The sequence below is a fragment of the Magnolia sinica genome, chromosome 10, assembly GCF_029962835.1.
Source record: "Magnolia sinica isolate HGM2019 chromosome 10, MsV1, whole genome shotgun sequence".
NCBI classification, from domain to species: Eukaryota; Viridiplantae; Streptophyta; class Magnoliopsida; order Magnoliales; family Magnoliaceae; genus Magnolia; species Magnolia sinica.
This window is the reverse complement of record NC_080582.1, coordinates 81097594-81114405: the sequence shown is the minus strand read 5'-3', so window position 1 is coordinate 81114405 and position 16812 is coordinate 81097594. Positions and strand designations below refer to the sequence as shown.

Here is a 16812-nt window from a genome sequence, read left to right as displayed (position 1 = left end):
AGGTCTCAACGGTGGTCGTCATCATACACGTTGTTTCCTATGGTGTGGTGCACATGAGCTTATAATCTGCCCATTTTTTGGCTCATGGCCTAAAATAATCTTGTAAAATGGACGGATGGTGTGGATTAGACGCATACATCATGGTGGGACCCCACAAATTTCACACACATAATCCCCATATGATTTCGAAATAGGTGATTTCAAATTTCAAGGCATAAATACTCGACGTGCTCCCTCTTCTAAACAACTTGGAGATGTCATCATTACTTATTTACCACAATTTATGGTGGTAAATGGAAAAACAAACACCCCCTTATGGTTCGTATGGATGAGTGATGGTAAGGGTTATCCCTCAACAAAAAAAAAGAAAAAGAAAAAAAGAAAAGAAAGAACAAAGAAGTGATGGCAAGTTTTTTTTTTTTTCTTCAGCTAATGACAGAAAAGATAGGCGTTTATTTGGGAATAGTCATAAGGAAGTGATTTTGTACGGAAATGGCTGAAATGGGAGGTTTCTATACATAAATAACTTATATATCTACTTGTTTGTGTGGACTTTATTTTGATCTAAAGAAACAAGATGAAATCCTTCTCAATGGATTCCACAATCCCTAGAAACTATTTATCCAACAAAAATAAATAAATTTCAGTAATGTTGCCTAATGAAAAAGAACTCTTTAGGAATTCATTATTCATCACGATTGCTTCTAAAAAATTGGCGACAATGTATCATCGTTCCACTCTCTAGAATGAGAATAAACCTCTTTTTGCATCAAAACTACAATAGTTTATTTGGCTCACGCTCTGTCATTGTCATAATCAACCCGACTTCCTTTGTAAGTGATTTTGTAGCCTTTCCAAGTAAGGGCCTATTTGGAATTGGATTGGTGGAAACAAAAAAGTAGATAGGAAAGGAAAACGTCGCGTACGAGGAAAACTATAGAAAAGAAAATTTGTGGAAAAGAATCCTTACATAACTTGTTTGTTTCGCTATTCATGATTTCAATGGAAATGTGGAATGGACAACGGTAAAAAAGTGAGAGTTGTCTCTCAAAAAGGGTGGAAATCTCCATTTCTTAGGTTTTAGAGAGGAAAAGTAAATGGCCCCTTTTTGAGGAAATTGAAGGAAATGAAAACCGATTTCCTCACCCCTTTTGGCTTTTGAAAAGAGGGTAATTGTTACATCAGAGGAAGTTAGTTCTCTTTCCTCAGTTGAATCCCTTTTTCCACCAATCCAAACAGTCCGAGTTTGTAACACTTTGGTCTAGATATACTTTCAAATCGTTTGTCTTTCTAACAAATGATTACTGGCGTGGTTCATGATAATTGTTTTGTGGTTCCATTAAGGGGGAGTTTTTTTTTTTTTTTTTAAATTTTTTATATATAAATTTTTTTACCACGTTAAATGGTGGTAAATGAGTAATGATGATATCTTTATGTTGTTTGGAAGAGTGAGAGCACGCCGAGTATTTACACCTTAAAATTTGAAATCGTCTTTTTCAAAATCGGATGGGATTGCATGTGTGAAACTGTGGGTCCCACTATGATGTATATCTCCAGTCCATGCCATCCATCTATTTTACCTACTCATTTTAGGGCATGAGTCCAAAAATTTGGCAGATTATAAGCTCATGTGGGCCACACCATAGGAAACGTGTATAATGACGTCCACCGTTGAAACCTGAAACCTTCCTAGGGCCCACAGTGACATGTATCAATCATCCAACTTGTTCATCAGGTTAGACAAACATGAATGAAGGGAAAACACAAATTCTAGCTTCATCTAAAACTTCTGTGGCCCCCAAGAAGTTTTCAATAGTAGGTGTTCAATTCCTCCTGTTTCAAGTGGTGTGGTCCACTTGTGCTTTGGATCCTTCCAATTTTTGGGCTCATGCCCCAAAATGAGCCGGTAAAATGGATGGACTACATGGATTAGACACATACATCACAATGGGCCCCACATTATTTAGTTTTTTTTTTTTAAAAAAAAAAATTTTAAGATTGAGAATATTATGTAAGGGAGTCAGGGCAACCCAAAAAGGAAAACAAAACAATATAGGAAAACAAGACACAACTATACAAGAAAAAGAGAAAGGAAAAAGAAAAAGAAACACCAGTTATATAACAAGAAAGCCCAACTGTGCAACTCAAAAAACCCAAGCAAGGCCAACACACCCAAGCTAACCCGGAAAAGAGGAAATGACACTACTGTCTAGATGGAGAAAGCTGCAAGCCCAATATGAAGCTTCACCGAGAATTCTAGCAAACACCTTAGGAGTTGGAGAAGATAGATCTCTAAAACAACGTGAATTCTTTTCTTTCTAGAATGCCCAAAGGACAACAAGCTCATTAAGGTGCTAGAGGGGCTGAATAGGATCATCGGAGCCAACACCATGCCAGGCAAATAGCAGGCATGAGACATCAGGTGGCATGAACCAAGGAGGACCAATTCTATTGGTGGGGAGGGTAGGGAGAGAAACATAGGTTTCATATGTTGAAATGGGAAGAAGTGTGTAAATTGACAGATCAAGGTGGTGTGGGTTTTAGGAAATTAGAGGAGATGAATCTTGCACTATTGGGAAAATGGGTTTGGAGGTTTGGGTCAAAGGGAGAAGCTAAATGGAGGGAGGTTATATCGAGAAGATACGGGGTAGAGGATGGGGTGTGGTGGACTAACACATCATTCTTGTATCGATCATCGTACTTGTGGAAATCAATCGTACCCCTAAAAGAGAAAGTTTGGGAGGGTATAGGCTTTAATTTGGGGGTTGGTAATAGAATTAGATTTTGAGAAGATAGGTGGGTGGGAGAAGAGAAGCTCAGTGACATGTTTCCATCACTAGCAGGGTTAGTAAGGGAAGGAGTGAAGTTGAGCAGTTGTTTTTCAGTAAGGGGCGAAGAGGTTATTTGGGCTCCTAATTTTAGAAGGAATTTGGCAGATGAGGAGATCGAAGATTCGGTTAATCTTTTGCAACTATTAGCAAAGGTTTCTCCAGTGTTAACAGATGCAGATTCCATCACGTGGTTAAAAGCGAAGGGCAATTCTTTCTCAGTTAGGTCACTCAATGATCTTCTGAGTGATAGAGATGAATATGATGGGGTAGCTCCAACGGCATATCTATGGTGTTACGATTCTCCTTTGAAGGTAGTGGCTTTCGGATGGCTAGTGGGGAGGAATAAAGTGCTAACGGTTGACAATCTTTGCAAGAGGAAGATGATTCTTCCAAACATTTGCTTAATGTGTTTCAGAGATGTGCAATCAATGGATCACCTATTTCTTCATTGCTCTTTTGCCATTGCTCTTTTGCAAGGGAAGTGTGGGATCATTTTCTTCAATCTTTCGTAGTCCTATGGGTGTTTCCGAGGTCAATTCAGGGAAAAAGAGGTGGAGATTAAGCCTGTTAGCGATTCTATGTGCCCTTTGGTGAGAAAGAAATGAGTGTTGTTTTAGAAACAAAAAGAGAGGAGCATCATAAGTTATCAAAAGGGCATTTTTCAATGTAGAAGATTGGGTATAAGGGAAGATTCAAGCTTTCTTTCTAGTTTGGTTCATAGTTTCGATTACTTTTTGTTTATATGTATTCTTTAGTGTAGGCCTTCTTTAATGATGCATCATCATCATTTTAAAAAAAATGAGAACCAATTCTGCTGAATCTGCCATGAATAAAGCACCATATCTCCTAGCAAAAGGCACTAGATAAATAGATGACTAATTGTCTTCGCTTCGAGGAGGCAGAGGAGATGCGCACTAGGAAGAATCGCGAGAAGCCAAGAGAAAGCCGTGATTTTTGGCGGCACAACATAAGACTGGATGAAGGAAGGGGAAAAAATGAGAAACCAATTCTGCTGAATTTGCCAAGAATAGAGTGCCATATCTCCTTAGCAAAAGGGCACTTAATAAATAGATGACTAATTGTCTCCGCTTCGAGGAGGCAAAGGAGACGCACATTAGGAAGAATCGCGAGAAGCCAAGAGAAAGCTGCGATTTTTGGCAGCACAACATAAGACTAGATGAAGGAAGGGAATGATTGAGTTGAAGAGGGAGCTGGATCACGTAGGTGCTTGAATAGAGACCACGATTTTTGGCGGCACAACATAAGACTAGATGAAGGGAAGGATTGAGTCGAAGAGGGAGCTGGACCATGTAGGTGCTTGAATAGTGATTTGGAGGAGAAACTTCCCGAGGGAGATAGCGACCGGCATAAGGAACCTTCCTCATCCGGATTTGGCCTAATTCCTTCGAGGAGCTTTAGAAGGTGAAGGAAGTCTTGTAGCTCAGGTGCCGACATTGATCCCCCAAGCCAACATCAAAGAAATAGGCAACAACTGAGCATGAAAGATTAGTAGCAATATCAACAAGATTATGGAAAAGCAATTGAAGAGGGAAGGAAGAAATCCATTGATCGATCCAGAAACTAATATGGTCCCCTTTACCAAGAGCGAAGGGAACCCATTTGAAATAGGGGATTTAAGGGAAGAGATAGCTTTGCAGATGGAGGAAGCCTTTTACAGAGAGGAAGGTTTGGTGAACCAGCCATCCTTTTGAAGACCATACTTAGCAACAATGGTCTCCCTCCACCATCTTCTTCTTTTGGAGTCAAATCTCCAGATCCACTTGTCCAACAAGGTAGAGTTGATGTCAGAAAGGACTCGAATCCCTGCAGCCCCTTCAGAATAGGGCTTGTAGACCTTAGACCATTTGAGAAGGTGGAATTTATGGTTATCAGGGCTACCATTCCAAAGGAAGTCTCTACAGATCTTCTCAATCTTATGAAGAATCGATTTTAGTTTTTCCTCTTCAACTCAAAACAAATCAACCGATTGTAGCTATCAACATCCTAGGGGCGGCTGGCATGAATTCCTTAGTTAAATAATAATTACTTGCCACCATTTACAAGGGTAAATGGAAAAAAAAACAGCCCCTAACTCCAATCTTACATACATGCTGATTCATTAAAGATTGCCAATTCATTTCAAAATTTAGTTTGCTATTGCACCTTGTTGCTATCAAGAAATTCCAGCATTTGGTTGCTGAAGTAATAACCCACTCATTAATCATCATCATCTAAGCCTTAACCTAACTAATTGGGGTCGGCTACTTGAATCCCGTTCTGCCATTTCACTCTATCAAGGGCCATAACTTCAGTTAGACCATAAGTCACAAGTCTTTTCTTACTTTGGAATGCCGTATTGTTTGGATTCATGATGGAAGTAATGGCATAAGTTTGACACTGGCTACCAACCTGACGCAACCCCCCTCCTTTATCCGGGCTTTGGACTGGCAATGAGAGCACAAAACTCTCACAGGGGCAATATAATAGACCATTACATAGGTTGATTACGATCAAGCACTATCTAATCGACCATTACATAGGTTGATTACGATCAAGCACTATCTAATAGTCCATTACATAAGTTGATTACAATCAACGGGTTGATTTCAATCAATGAGTTAACCCACTTAACTAATCTGCCCTCCTTTTGAAGCTTGGTTGCATATTCTGTAAGCTTTTCCTAAAAGGTCTGAACCATTCCCTGGACTTTTCTAAGCTGGCAACGTCTGTTTTATCACATTTCCAAGTCATAGTTTTTCCTCCGTTTTTCTCTGTTTTATCCTGGCAGCCTCTCTTCCTTATCTACTTCCTTTCCACATCACCCTTTTGGATACTTCCCTTTTTCTATTCCTTTTATCAATACTTTACATTCCTTTCAAGGCACCCACATTATCCAAACATGTTCCATGTAGTCTTTATGATATCCCACCAAGTTTTTCATAATTCACATCCACCTGTTTGACTGCTTGAGTTGTATTCCGTGGCACACCTTGGTTTGGCCTGCGTCACATACTTAGGGTTTTAGAATCTAGTGTGAATAGTATTTGAGTTTTAATTTCTTTTTGCTCACTGGAATTGATGAATAGATCCTCTTGTGAAGCTTCATAGCTATTTGACTACCCTCAGGTTCCAGATAGACTCATACAAATAAAGATATGAGCCATGAATCTGTTAGGTTCATTGCCATGGCATTTCATGCCTTTGCTGTAAGTTGTGACTGTTGTGGACCATCATGGAAATTACAATGATATGTTAAAATAGTATAGTTACATTTATCAATGAACTCCACCCTTGATAAGAGTGGAACAGCAGAATGGGATTCATGTAGCCAACCCCAGTTAGTTGGGATCAGGCGTAGATGATGACGATGCCAATGACATTTTTTAACAATGGGTTTATTGGCTGAGCTGTCCTTAAATCAGTGCTTTCATTGATTGTTTCTGTATCATTGAATGATGCATTTTAAGTTGTTTCTCCCATAGTTCTGAAAAATTGCCGTCTCCACTTGAAACCCAGTCGAGTCAACTCGATTTTGTGAGATTTCAAGCCAAGTCAATGAGGAACTCTCTCTTCCATGTGACTTGCCTGAGTAGACTTGCCGGCTCGGTCATCTCGATGTGACTTGTGATGACTCGAGCCGAGTCACTCGCCCATCAAAACATTTTTTTTTAGAAAACTTCAAAAAGGTGGTGACTTAGAATTGAACCTTTACCTTTTCTGAGAGAAATATCACCTATAACTAGTGCATCAAACTTGTAGTTGCTGAGTAAATTAAGACATTTTCTCTCTTTTACTGGAATAAATGTTTATTAGTACCACTAATAGTTTATTAATTTCTATTAAACATCGAATTGAGTCATGTGAAGACTTGATTGAGTCTACAAGTCAACCCAATCTGACTGGACATTGAGTTGTGTTGAGTTTTCGAGTTTTTGAACTATGATTTCTATCGAGAAGGGGAAAGTATGAAGTGCATGAATCCATGTAGTTATCTTTAAGCCTTTATGTTATTACTTTTAAAAATATGTGATGAATGTTTATGTTTTTTTTTTTTTCCCTTCTGCATTTCGATTTTTTTTTTTTTCAATATTTAGTTTTGACATTATATTTATGGTTTGGTGAAACAGGTGGTCAGACGAGCATCAGGTAATGTTAGTTGCCATTTCTTCTTAAGAATTAAAGCCTAGCATGTATAGCTCATTATGTAGTCTAAGTTTGATCATGCAATGTCAGGGTGATATGTTACAATTTTTCCTGTTAAGTCATGTACTAACTTGAAAATTTTCATTTCATTTCATCATGGTATATTAAATGAACCTGTGGTAAACATTCAGATAAGGCTGTACTGGACAGGGTCATTACCGCGTAGTTGCGCCTTCTGATGCAGAATGATAGCTGCTCATTCTTACATGGTGCATTTCATGTCTTATAATGAACTTGCAGAGAGCATTTGAGGCAGTACTTAGAAATGTGAAAACCAGTCTTTTGTGTGAGAATGTAATAACGAATTTCCTTTTGATGTTATGAGAAACCATTTTAGGGCCCTTTTGGACGCACCCTCTGAATGGGTGTTTGACGCTGAAATGCTGTTTTGATCCAAACGGCTGTTGATGTTTTGCATTTGGATGCATTTTTCAAAACCCCGTCTCGTCTCCTGCTCGACAAAATAGGTGCTAAAACAGTGACTAGGCAAAACCCATTGTGTTGAAAACCCCTCTTTTGGAAACCCCTTTTGATCCAAACAGCTGTTGATTTTGTGTTTGGATGCAATTTAAAAAACCCCACCTTGTGTCCTCGTCGACAAAATAGGTGCTAAAAGAAAAAACTGCCAGTAGAGGAAAAAGGAAAGTCATAGCTCAGGCAAATATCAACCTCCCTAGAGAAGAGGAAGAGGGCGAATGAGGGAAAGTCCAGTCTAGAAGAAAGCCGAGGAATCAGGTACCTACGGGGCGAAGTAAATACTTCTCTTATCCTACTCTTTTTGTTTTAGGATATCCTCCTGGGTGGTATCCTCTCAATCTTGAAAGAATCTTTGGAAGAGCGGGAGCTGTTATGGATGTTGTCATGCCCAGGGACAAAGATACTGGAGATTATCGAGGATTTGCCCTTGTTCGGATGGGAAGTGAGGCAGAGCTCGCTAGAGCAGTTAGTATGATTCATGGAATGAGCTTCGGGGGTAAGAAGATCCTCGTGCAAAGAGCGCAATATGGTCCTGAGTCCTTATCATCTTTCCAGGGACTTCCCAAACGAGGTCCTATTCATAAATCTAGGGCGGTCTATCGTCCTGTTTCAGACCAACCCAAAACGACAGTTCCACAATCCTTTAAAGAAGCCTTGCTCCTTGGCGCCCCTGCTATTCCTGCACTGCTATCGCTCGATAAGGGGGGGGATCGTTAGATAATGGCGACAACGGGAGCTCTTCTTCCCAGAATAACTCTTCTGTTGCATTTTCGGATGCTACTGTCGTTGTTGATCACGATATGTTTCTGAAAAACAGTGCTGACCTAGCTAAGTCTGTAGTTCTCATTACTAGAGAGGGAGCTTCTATAGTGATGGTTCGTCAATGGATCCTTCACTGTACTGGTGCTCAGTTTGGATTGTCGGACTTTAAACCCCTGGGGTATAGTGCTCTCTGGGTCAGGTCGGGGGCCAGCATTCACCCAGAGAAAGTTTCGACGGAGAAGCTTTTGTCTGCGTCAAGTCCGGTGGTCAAAATATTGTCATGGGAGGAATTCTCCATTTTTGGTAAAGAAAACCTATGGGTCCTTATATGGGACATTCCCTTGGAATGTTGGTATGATGAGTTCTTAATAGCTGCAACCTCATCTCTGGGTTTTCTGCTGGAAATGGATTCCAAGACGAAACTCGGAACCGAATTGGGAGTTATCAGAGCCAGGATCAGGAGGAAGAAAGGCTTCCCTCTGCTTGAAGCAATTAAGGTCAAGTTCGATAACCGTACTATCCTTCTTCCGGTTCAGCAAGAAATTCCAGGTGCTGCCCATCCTCGTTGGGGCGAAATTTGGAGTTACAGACTATCGGTGAGTCCTTCCCCTGCGGTAGAGAGGGTTGTTGAAGAAGGAGCTCTTCAGCCGTTCTCCCATGGACTACCGAATGTGCAGGAGGCGGGAATGGGAGCGCTTGCCCATCAATGTCCCTTCAGTAGCAGTCCGGCCGAGATAGGTGGCAGTCTCTCAGCCGCTTCAGCTCCTCCGTTGGCAAAAGATATTTTTTGCGTCGCCGTCAAGGGATCGCCCGCGATGGAGATGAAGACACGTGGCTCTACTCTGTCTTCCAAATCTCGGAAAGTGTACCGGCCTTCGCTGCTGTTGTCTCCGGAGAAGACACGTATATGCAGCCCATCCTTTAGCATTAATGAGGGAGGTGTGCCAGCTGTTCCTACGCATGAGACGCCTATCATTGCCTCTGTCCCCATCCTAGCCACACACGTGGAGGAGCTCGCTTCTCGTCCGTGGTCTTCGACGGTTCTCGACTTCGGGTCTATCGTTTCGGGTTCGGGTTCGAACCGTTTTAACTTATTTCCACGTAGATGGGGCCCGATTCAATTTTCAGACGTCATACCCGCTAACCCAACCCCATACCATATTCCCGCCCTTTCCTCCCTCCCTACCATTTAGGCCCCCCCCAGAGAAAATGGGAGAGGTATCTTCAGCTAGGGACGACTCCGGAAGTTTGGTTTCTGATACTCAACAGTCTAGTCCAGTATCTGAACCCGATTCCTCAAATCCCAATAGGGATTGGTTTGATATGGGTCCTCTGACTCTGTTCCAGGAAGGTGCTCCCAGCGAAGTGTTAGAAGCCGAACCTTTGTAGGCTTACCCTAATCACCCTATGCTGCAGTAGGAAAACTGCCTTTCATCCTCTCAGTCGGTGATCTATCTTGAAGGGAAAAGTCGGGACGAAGTTTTTGAAGAAATACAGGAGAAGAAATGGATCCGCGGTGCGGTCGGACATGTTGGAAGATCCCTGGGCTTGTCATTCGGAAATAGGCCCGAAGATTATATTAGCCTATTTCAATTCATTGAAAACCGGGGTAGACCCCTTCCTCTTCCCAGAACCCCATCCAAAGCAGTTAAGCGTTCGACCAACAGGGAACTTTATCGTCTTCAATCGACTCCAGAATTACCGTCCTCTTCGGTGGGTCGTCGAGGGCGCAAGGGGGCACGGGGCAGCTTGGTTCCCCAATGAATGTTATCTCCTAGAATGTTAGGGGGGTGGGTTCCAAGCAAAAGAGTGGGTTGATCAAGGATTCCATCAGTAGAAAGAATCCGGAAGTTGTATGCCTTCAGGAAACCAAAGTCCCTTGTTTCTCCAATAGGCTGATGGCGTCGTTATGGAGAGCCAATGATATTCAGCGAGTTACTATGGATGCTGCTGGGTCGTCGGGTGGTATTCTGGTTGCCTGGAAATGCTCCAGATGGGCTTTGCTTTCCTCTGCTACGGGAAACTACTCTGTCTCAGTCACGTTGCAAGATAAGTTATCTTCCTTTAGTTGTAAAATTATCACTGTTTATGGTCCTAACGATGATGCCCTCAGGTCTTCCTTTTGGAATGAACTGACTTCGGCCCGTCAGTCTTTCCCAGGTCCGTGCATTATTGTTGGAGATTTCAACGTAGTCCGTTTTTCGGAAGAACACTCTCGTCTCAGGAGAGCTTCGGTTGCCATGCACCAATTCTCTGACTGGATCCAAGCGCAGGAGTTGATTGATCTTCCTATGTCAGGCGCCTCATTCACGTGGTCTAATTGCCGTAGAAGCCCCATTCAGTCGCGACTGGATAGATTTCTCATTTCCTCTGAATGGCTTGAGGCATTTCCTTCGGTTCACCAGGTCGCGCTCTGATGCAGGACAATTAACCACTTGCTCTAAAAGCTCGAACTATTAGAGTATGGCGAATTAATCCATTTATCTCATAGCCCAGGCCCCACATCTCATGGGTTAGGACCTCGGACGACCCCCCTTCGTGAGCCCCAAATCACATGGGCCGCCCACCCCGAGTGTGTCCCCGCATCCCACGGGCTACCCCACTCGAGCCCGGTGTAAAATGCACATTAATCACCCTTGGTGAGGAGTCTCGAACACGAGACCTCCTCCATGGGCCGCACCCACCCCGAGTGTGCCCTTGCATCCCACAAGCGACCCCACACGAGCCCAGTGTGAAAATGCTCCTGCATTAATCACCCCCGGTGAGGAGTCTCGAACCTGAGACCTCCCGCTCTGATACCAATTTGATGCAGGACAATGAACCACTTGCTCTAAAAGCTCGAACTATTAGAGTATGGCGAATTAATCCATTTATCTCATAGCCCAGGCCCCATATCTCATGGGTTAGGACCTCGGATGAACCCCCTTCGTGAGCCCCAAATCACATGGGCCGCCCACCCCGAGTGTGTCCCCGCATCCCACGGGCTACCCCACTCGAGCCCGGTGTGAAATGCACATTAATCACCCCTGGTGAGGAGTCTCGAACACGAGACCTCCTCCGTGGGCTGCACCCACCCCGAGTGTGCCCCTGCATCCCACAAGCGACCCCACACGAGCCCAGTGTGAAAATGCTCCTGCATTACGCTCCCTAGAACAACCTCCGATCATTGTCCGATCATGCTCTCTATGGACAAAGTTAACTGGGGTCCTAAACCTTTTAAATTTTACCCGGCGTGGCTCAGAGTTGAAGGATTCAAAGAAAAAATAGAGGAATGGTGGCACTCTTTTCAGGTTGATGGCTATGCTGGTCACCGTCTAATGTGTAAGTTGAGACGCCTTAAAGAGAAAATAAAGGATTGGAAGGTGAATGATCTCAAGAAAAGAGAGAAGGAAACTGCGTCCCTCTTGGCTGAGCTTCAGCAGATCGATGTGTCTCATTTTGATGAGGACATCCTGCTCGAGTCTTTGGTCAGACGGATCCAGATCATCCAGACGCTGTCTTATAGATCCTTGGAAGACGAAATTAATTGGAAGGCTAAGTCCAGAGTGAAGTGGTTGAAAGAAGGAGATAGAAATACCAAATATTTTCACAATATAGCCAACATGAGAGCTCGTAGTAAAGCTATCCGGGTCATCACGGTGGATGGAAGACAGATTGATGACAAAAAGGAGATTGTGACTTGTACTATCGACCATTTTAGTTCCGTTCTCTCGTCTGATGGGTGGCCTTGTCCCCGCTTAGACGGTATCGCTTTTTCTGCCGTCCAAAGGTCAGAGGCTGACTCATTGGAGGCCCCATTTTCTGTCGAGGAAACCAAAGCTGCGATTTCTGCTTTGTCGGGAGAGAAATCTCCTAGCCCGGATGGGTTCACCATGTTTTTCTTCCAGGTGTTCTGGGAAATCCTTCAAGATGACTTCATGGCCTTTCTTGACGAGTTCCACGAAAGGGGGATTCTATCGAGAAGTTTCGGTGCTTCTTTCATATCTATGATTCCTAAAGCTCCTGGCGCCTCCTCGCTTTCAGACTACAGGCCTATCAGTCTAATTGGTGGCCCTTATAAAATTTTGGCAAGAATCTTGTCTCCCCGTCTCTCAACAGTAATGGGAGGTCTAATTTCCTATCATCAAAATGCATTCATCAAAGGGAGACAAATTATTGATGGAGCGCTAATCGCCAACGAATGTTTGCACTTCTGTCATAGATTAGGTTCGAAGACTATCTTTTACAAATTGGACATTGAAAAGGCTTATGACCATGTAGACTGGAAATTTCTGCAATATATGCTCATTCGTATGGGCTTTGGGGCTAAATGGCGAAGATGGATTGGGTCCTGTGTTAAGTCGGCGCATTTCTCCATCCTGCTTAATGGTACTCCGAAAGGTTTCTTCCAAGGTTCGAGAGGTTTATGCCAAGGTGACCCCCTCTCTCCCCTCTTGTTTCTTCTGATCAGTGAGGCTTTGTCGCAGATGATTCTTAGTGGGCAGAACGCTTGGCTGTTCAGAGGTATCTCGATCTCGGATGCGCTTTCCCCCATCTCCCACATTCAATTTGCTGATGATACGTTGATCATGATTGGGGCAGATGAAGAATCTGTTAACAATCTCCATACGACCCTAAGATGTTTTGAGGCGGTATCAGGTGTGAAAATCAATTTGTCCAAATCAAAACTTTATGGAGTCAATGTTTTGGACCAGGAGCTCTCTGTTTTTGAAGAAATTTTGGGTTGCTCATCCGGGTCCTTCCCAACAACATTTGTTGGTCTCCCCCTTGCTCTGGGCCCGCCCCTGATTGAGATGTGGGACAAAATTATTGCCAAAATCCATAAGAAACTAGCCACCTGGCAATGCCGCTATCTTTCGATTGGAGGCAGGATCACTCTTATTAAGGCCGCGTTGTCCAATCTCCCGCTCTACGTCATGTCCTTGTACAGATGTCCGTCTTTCATTTTGAAACACATCGATGCGCTTAGACGTAATTTCCTTTGGTGCGGCAAGGATAACCATAAGAAATTTCATCTTATGGACTGGACAGAAGTTTGCAGCCACTTTAAGAATGGGGGGGCAAACATCAAAAACCTCAAACTCATGAATGCTGCGCTGTTGGGTAAGTGGGTTTGGCTTGTGGGCAATGAACCTGAAGCTTTGTGGAATATCCTTGTCAAGGGTAAATATGGTCAGTCTCCAGGTGGTTGGTGGACCAAGTACACTTTTATATACAGGGCCTCTTACGTGTGGAAAGGTATTCATTGTCATAAATCAGCAGTTATTTCTAATATAGGCTTTGCTCCGGGTAATGGGTCGTCTATCAGATTTTGGGAGGATCAGTGGCTGGGAGATGGTACCCTGAAAACTAAATTTCCGACAATTTTTCGTATAGCAGCTAACAAAGAGGGTTCTATTGCAGCGCATTACTCTCAAGGGGGAACTAGCAGGGTCTGGGAAATTAATTGTCACAGGAATCTTCAAGATCATGAGGCCGACGAATACGTGGAACTGCTCCATACTCTCTCTTCAGTGAATCTGGATCACTCCTCTCCAGATAAACTGATGTGGCTGCGTCAAAAGTCCGGAAACTTTTCAGTTAAATCCTTATATTCGGTTCTAGCCTCCTCTCCTTCCGCTTCTGTGCAAGTCTGCCCTTTTATCTGGAAATATCCAGCCCCCCCAAAATATATTTGCTTTGGTTGGCTCGCAGCTATGAACAGGATCCTCACAATCGATAACCTCAGAAAACGTGGGATGCAGATCGTTAATATATGCCTCTGTTGTATGCGTAGTGAGGAGACTGTCGATCATCTCTTCGTTCATTGCCCTTTCATATCCCAGATTTGGTGGGACTTCTGGCCTGGATTTAATATAGTTGGGTGTATCCCTAATTCGGCAGCCTCCTTCCTAGCAGCCTGGCAGGGATATAAGCTTGGTAAAGTGCAAACAAGAATATGGAGAATGGCTATTATTGCAATTTGGTGGGCTGTCTGGAAGGAAAGGAATGATAGATGTTTCAGTGACGCTCAGTCTCCAGCTAAAGACGTGGGATCCTTTGCCAAAAAGTTGATGTTTGAATGGGTGTTTAATGTTTTGGGTCTTAAAGACTATGATCTAGCTTTTTTAGGTGCTTAGTTTGCTGCCTGGCTGCTATCTCAGCAGTCCTCTTTGTGTGCTTTCTTTTCATTTTAATATATTTTCTTCGTTACTTTTAAAAAAAAAAAAGGTGCTAAAAGAAGGCAACTCGGCAAAACCCATTTTGTTGAATACCCCTCTTTTGGAAACCCCTTTTGAGGAAGGATGTCCAAATGGGCACTTAGCAGCTGGTGGTGATTACTTTCACTTAATGTTTCACTGCCTGTGCACATTATTGGCTAGTCAACACATCAGATATCTTTAATCTTTAGATTATTGTGAATGACCACCCACTTGTTTTTATCATTGTTTATTTTAATAGACTTGCCATGTCTATATCTACTTCATGTCAGATTGCAGAAAATGATAACAAGCATTCTACATGGTAGTTTTGAATAATTAGGTTCCATGCTCTTGTGTTTGACACAAATGCAATTGTGTAACACTAAAAGGAATGCTCATGTGTAGCAAAAGCAGGAGATATTGTTTAATGTCACAAATGAAGAAGTGAAAACTTGGGACTTCCAAGTATATAATTCGTATTTATGAAACCGAGACCTCATTTTACAGCTTTGGTGTTGTAGTTTTGCAAATACGACAACGAATGATGGAAACATCACGCATGGGCATTTTCACATAGGGTTCGAGTGGGGTAGCCTGTGGGATGCAGGGACGCACTCGGGGTGGGCGGCTCGTGTGAGGCGGGTGACTCGTGTGAAGTGGAACCCATGTGAAATAAGGCCCTCGTGGGGTTTGGCTGAGGTCCTAACCCATGGGATGTGGGGCCTGGGCTATGAGATAAAGAGATTAATTCACCATGCTCTATCAGTTCAAGCTTTTAGAGCAAGTGGTTAATTGTCCTACATCAAAGTGGTATCAAAGCGGGAGGTCTTGTGTTCGAGACTCCTCACCGGGATGATTAATATGCAGGGGCATTTTCACACCGGGCTCGAGTGGGGTAGCCTGTGGGATGCAGGGACACACTCGGGGTGGGTGGCCCATGTGAGGCGGGTGGCTCGTGTGAAGAGGAACCCATGTGAAATGGGGCCCACGAGGGGGATTTGGCCGAGGTCCTAATCCATGGGATGTGGGGCCTGGGCTATGAGATAAAGGGATTAATTCTCCATGCTCTATCAGTTCGAGCTTTTAGAGCAAGTGGTTAATTGTCCTGCATCAAAACAGGAAGCAAGAAATGTAGGTATCTGCAAGGTCAGAGAGCTTCCTGGTAATTGTAAGTTTGTAAATATGGGGAGATCCATAAAGAGCTTGGTTCCATATCACTTGTGTCTCAATTACATTTACTTGCCAGTGTTGGGCCATCAAAGCCAAGCTACCGTCATCTTTTAGTTTTAATTATAATAGCTGGTAGCCAAGTCCCAGCTTGGGTAATGGTAGGTTGATGCCTGGTAGGTAGTAAGACTTTTTAGAAAACAATAATGAGAAATAGAGCTGGCTCCATATGGCTAGGACAAGGCTATGGTGATGAGGATGATAATGAACTAACACTTCCAGCTCACTATTCCCACACCATCACTTTGCACATTCTCCTAGCTATTGCTGTTGAATTAAACTTTTCTTTAGCTATGGTGGGAGAATTAGAAATGAATGCATTCCAGGGAACTTGGGAGTAGCACCAATAGGCGATAAGATGAGGGAAAGTATACTTAGATGGCTAACCTCGAGCTTTCCTAATAGTAGGGAGCTTTGCCACTCAACCTTAAGGTTGAGGGATCAAAGTTGGCATGTAACGAGGTTTAAAAGTAGACTTAGATGGTTTGTTCATGTGCAACGGAGACCTAGAACCTTGGTGGTTAGGAGTGAGTTGGTACAAGTTGAATGCTTCCAAAAGTTTGTGGATGGAGGTAGTAAGAAAAGACTTGATGACCTATGGTTTAACTGAAGGTTTGGCCCTTGCTAGAGTGGAATGTTCGAACTGGATTCATGTATTTGACTCCCAGTTAATTAGGATTAGTCTTAGATGGTGAGGATCTAGCTATGCTAGGAGTTCATCATTTTCTTTCAAAATGTGATTGATGAAGACATCACGTCACGTACACCCTTGTGTACGTATTAAAGGAGGCGGGCTGCGCCGATTTCCCTATTGCTAGGCGAGTACCCGTGATTGTTTTGAAGACCTCATGTGCATGTACGAGCATTTGGAAGACCCCACACTGGGAATATGCACACGGGCTGCTTTATGGAGTGATCCAGACCGTTGGATCAAAGTGACGCGATGATCAGGCCATTGGATCGCATGGATCGCATGATCGCGCCATTGATCGTTGATCGTCCACATCAGTTTCAGACTTTATCATATTTTAGGATTTAGTTTTTGATTATTTTATATTTGGACATATTATGAGTGTTTTAGTTGATTTTAGTTAGATTGGGGCTATTTTCGTTAAAGTTCACAAGATAGG

At 43.1% G+C, this 16812-nt stretch overlaps 1 protein-coding gene across 1 annotated transcript in view; it reads left to right on the top strand.

Annotated features, from left to right (window-relative positions):
• Positions 1-16812, top strand: part of LOC131217134 (ADP-ribosylation factor 1-like) — a 33345-nt gene that overhangs the window by 4570 nt on the left and 11963 nt on the right. The window contains exon 4 of the mRNA XM_058211909.1: positions 6959-6977. Within this exon, the coding sequence (XP_058067892.1) occupies positions 6959-6977 (19 nt within the window). The remainder of the gene's footprint in view (positions 1-6958; positions 6978-16812) is intronic.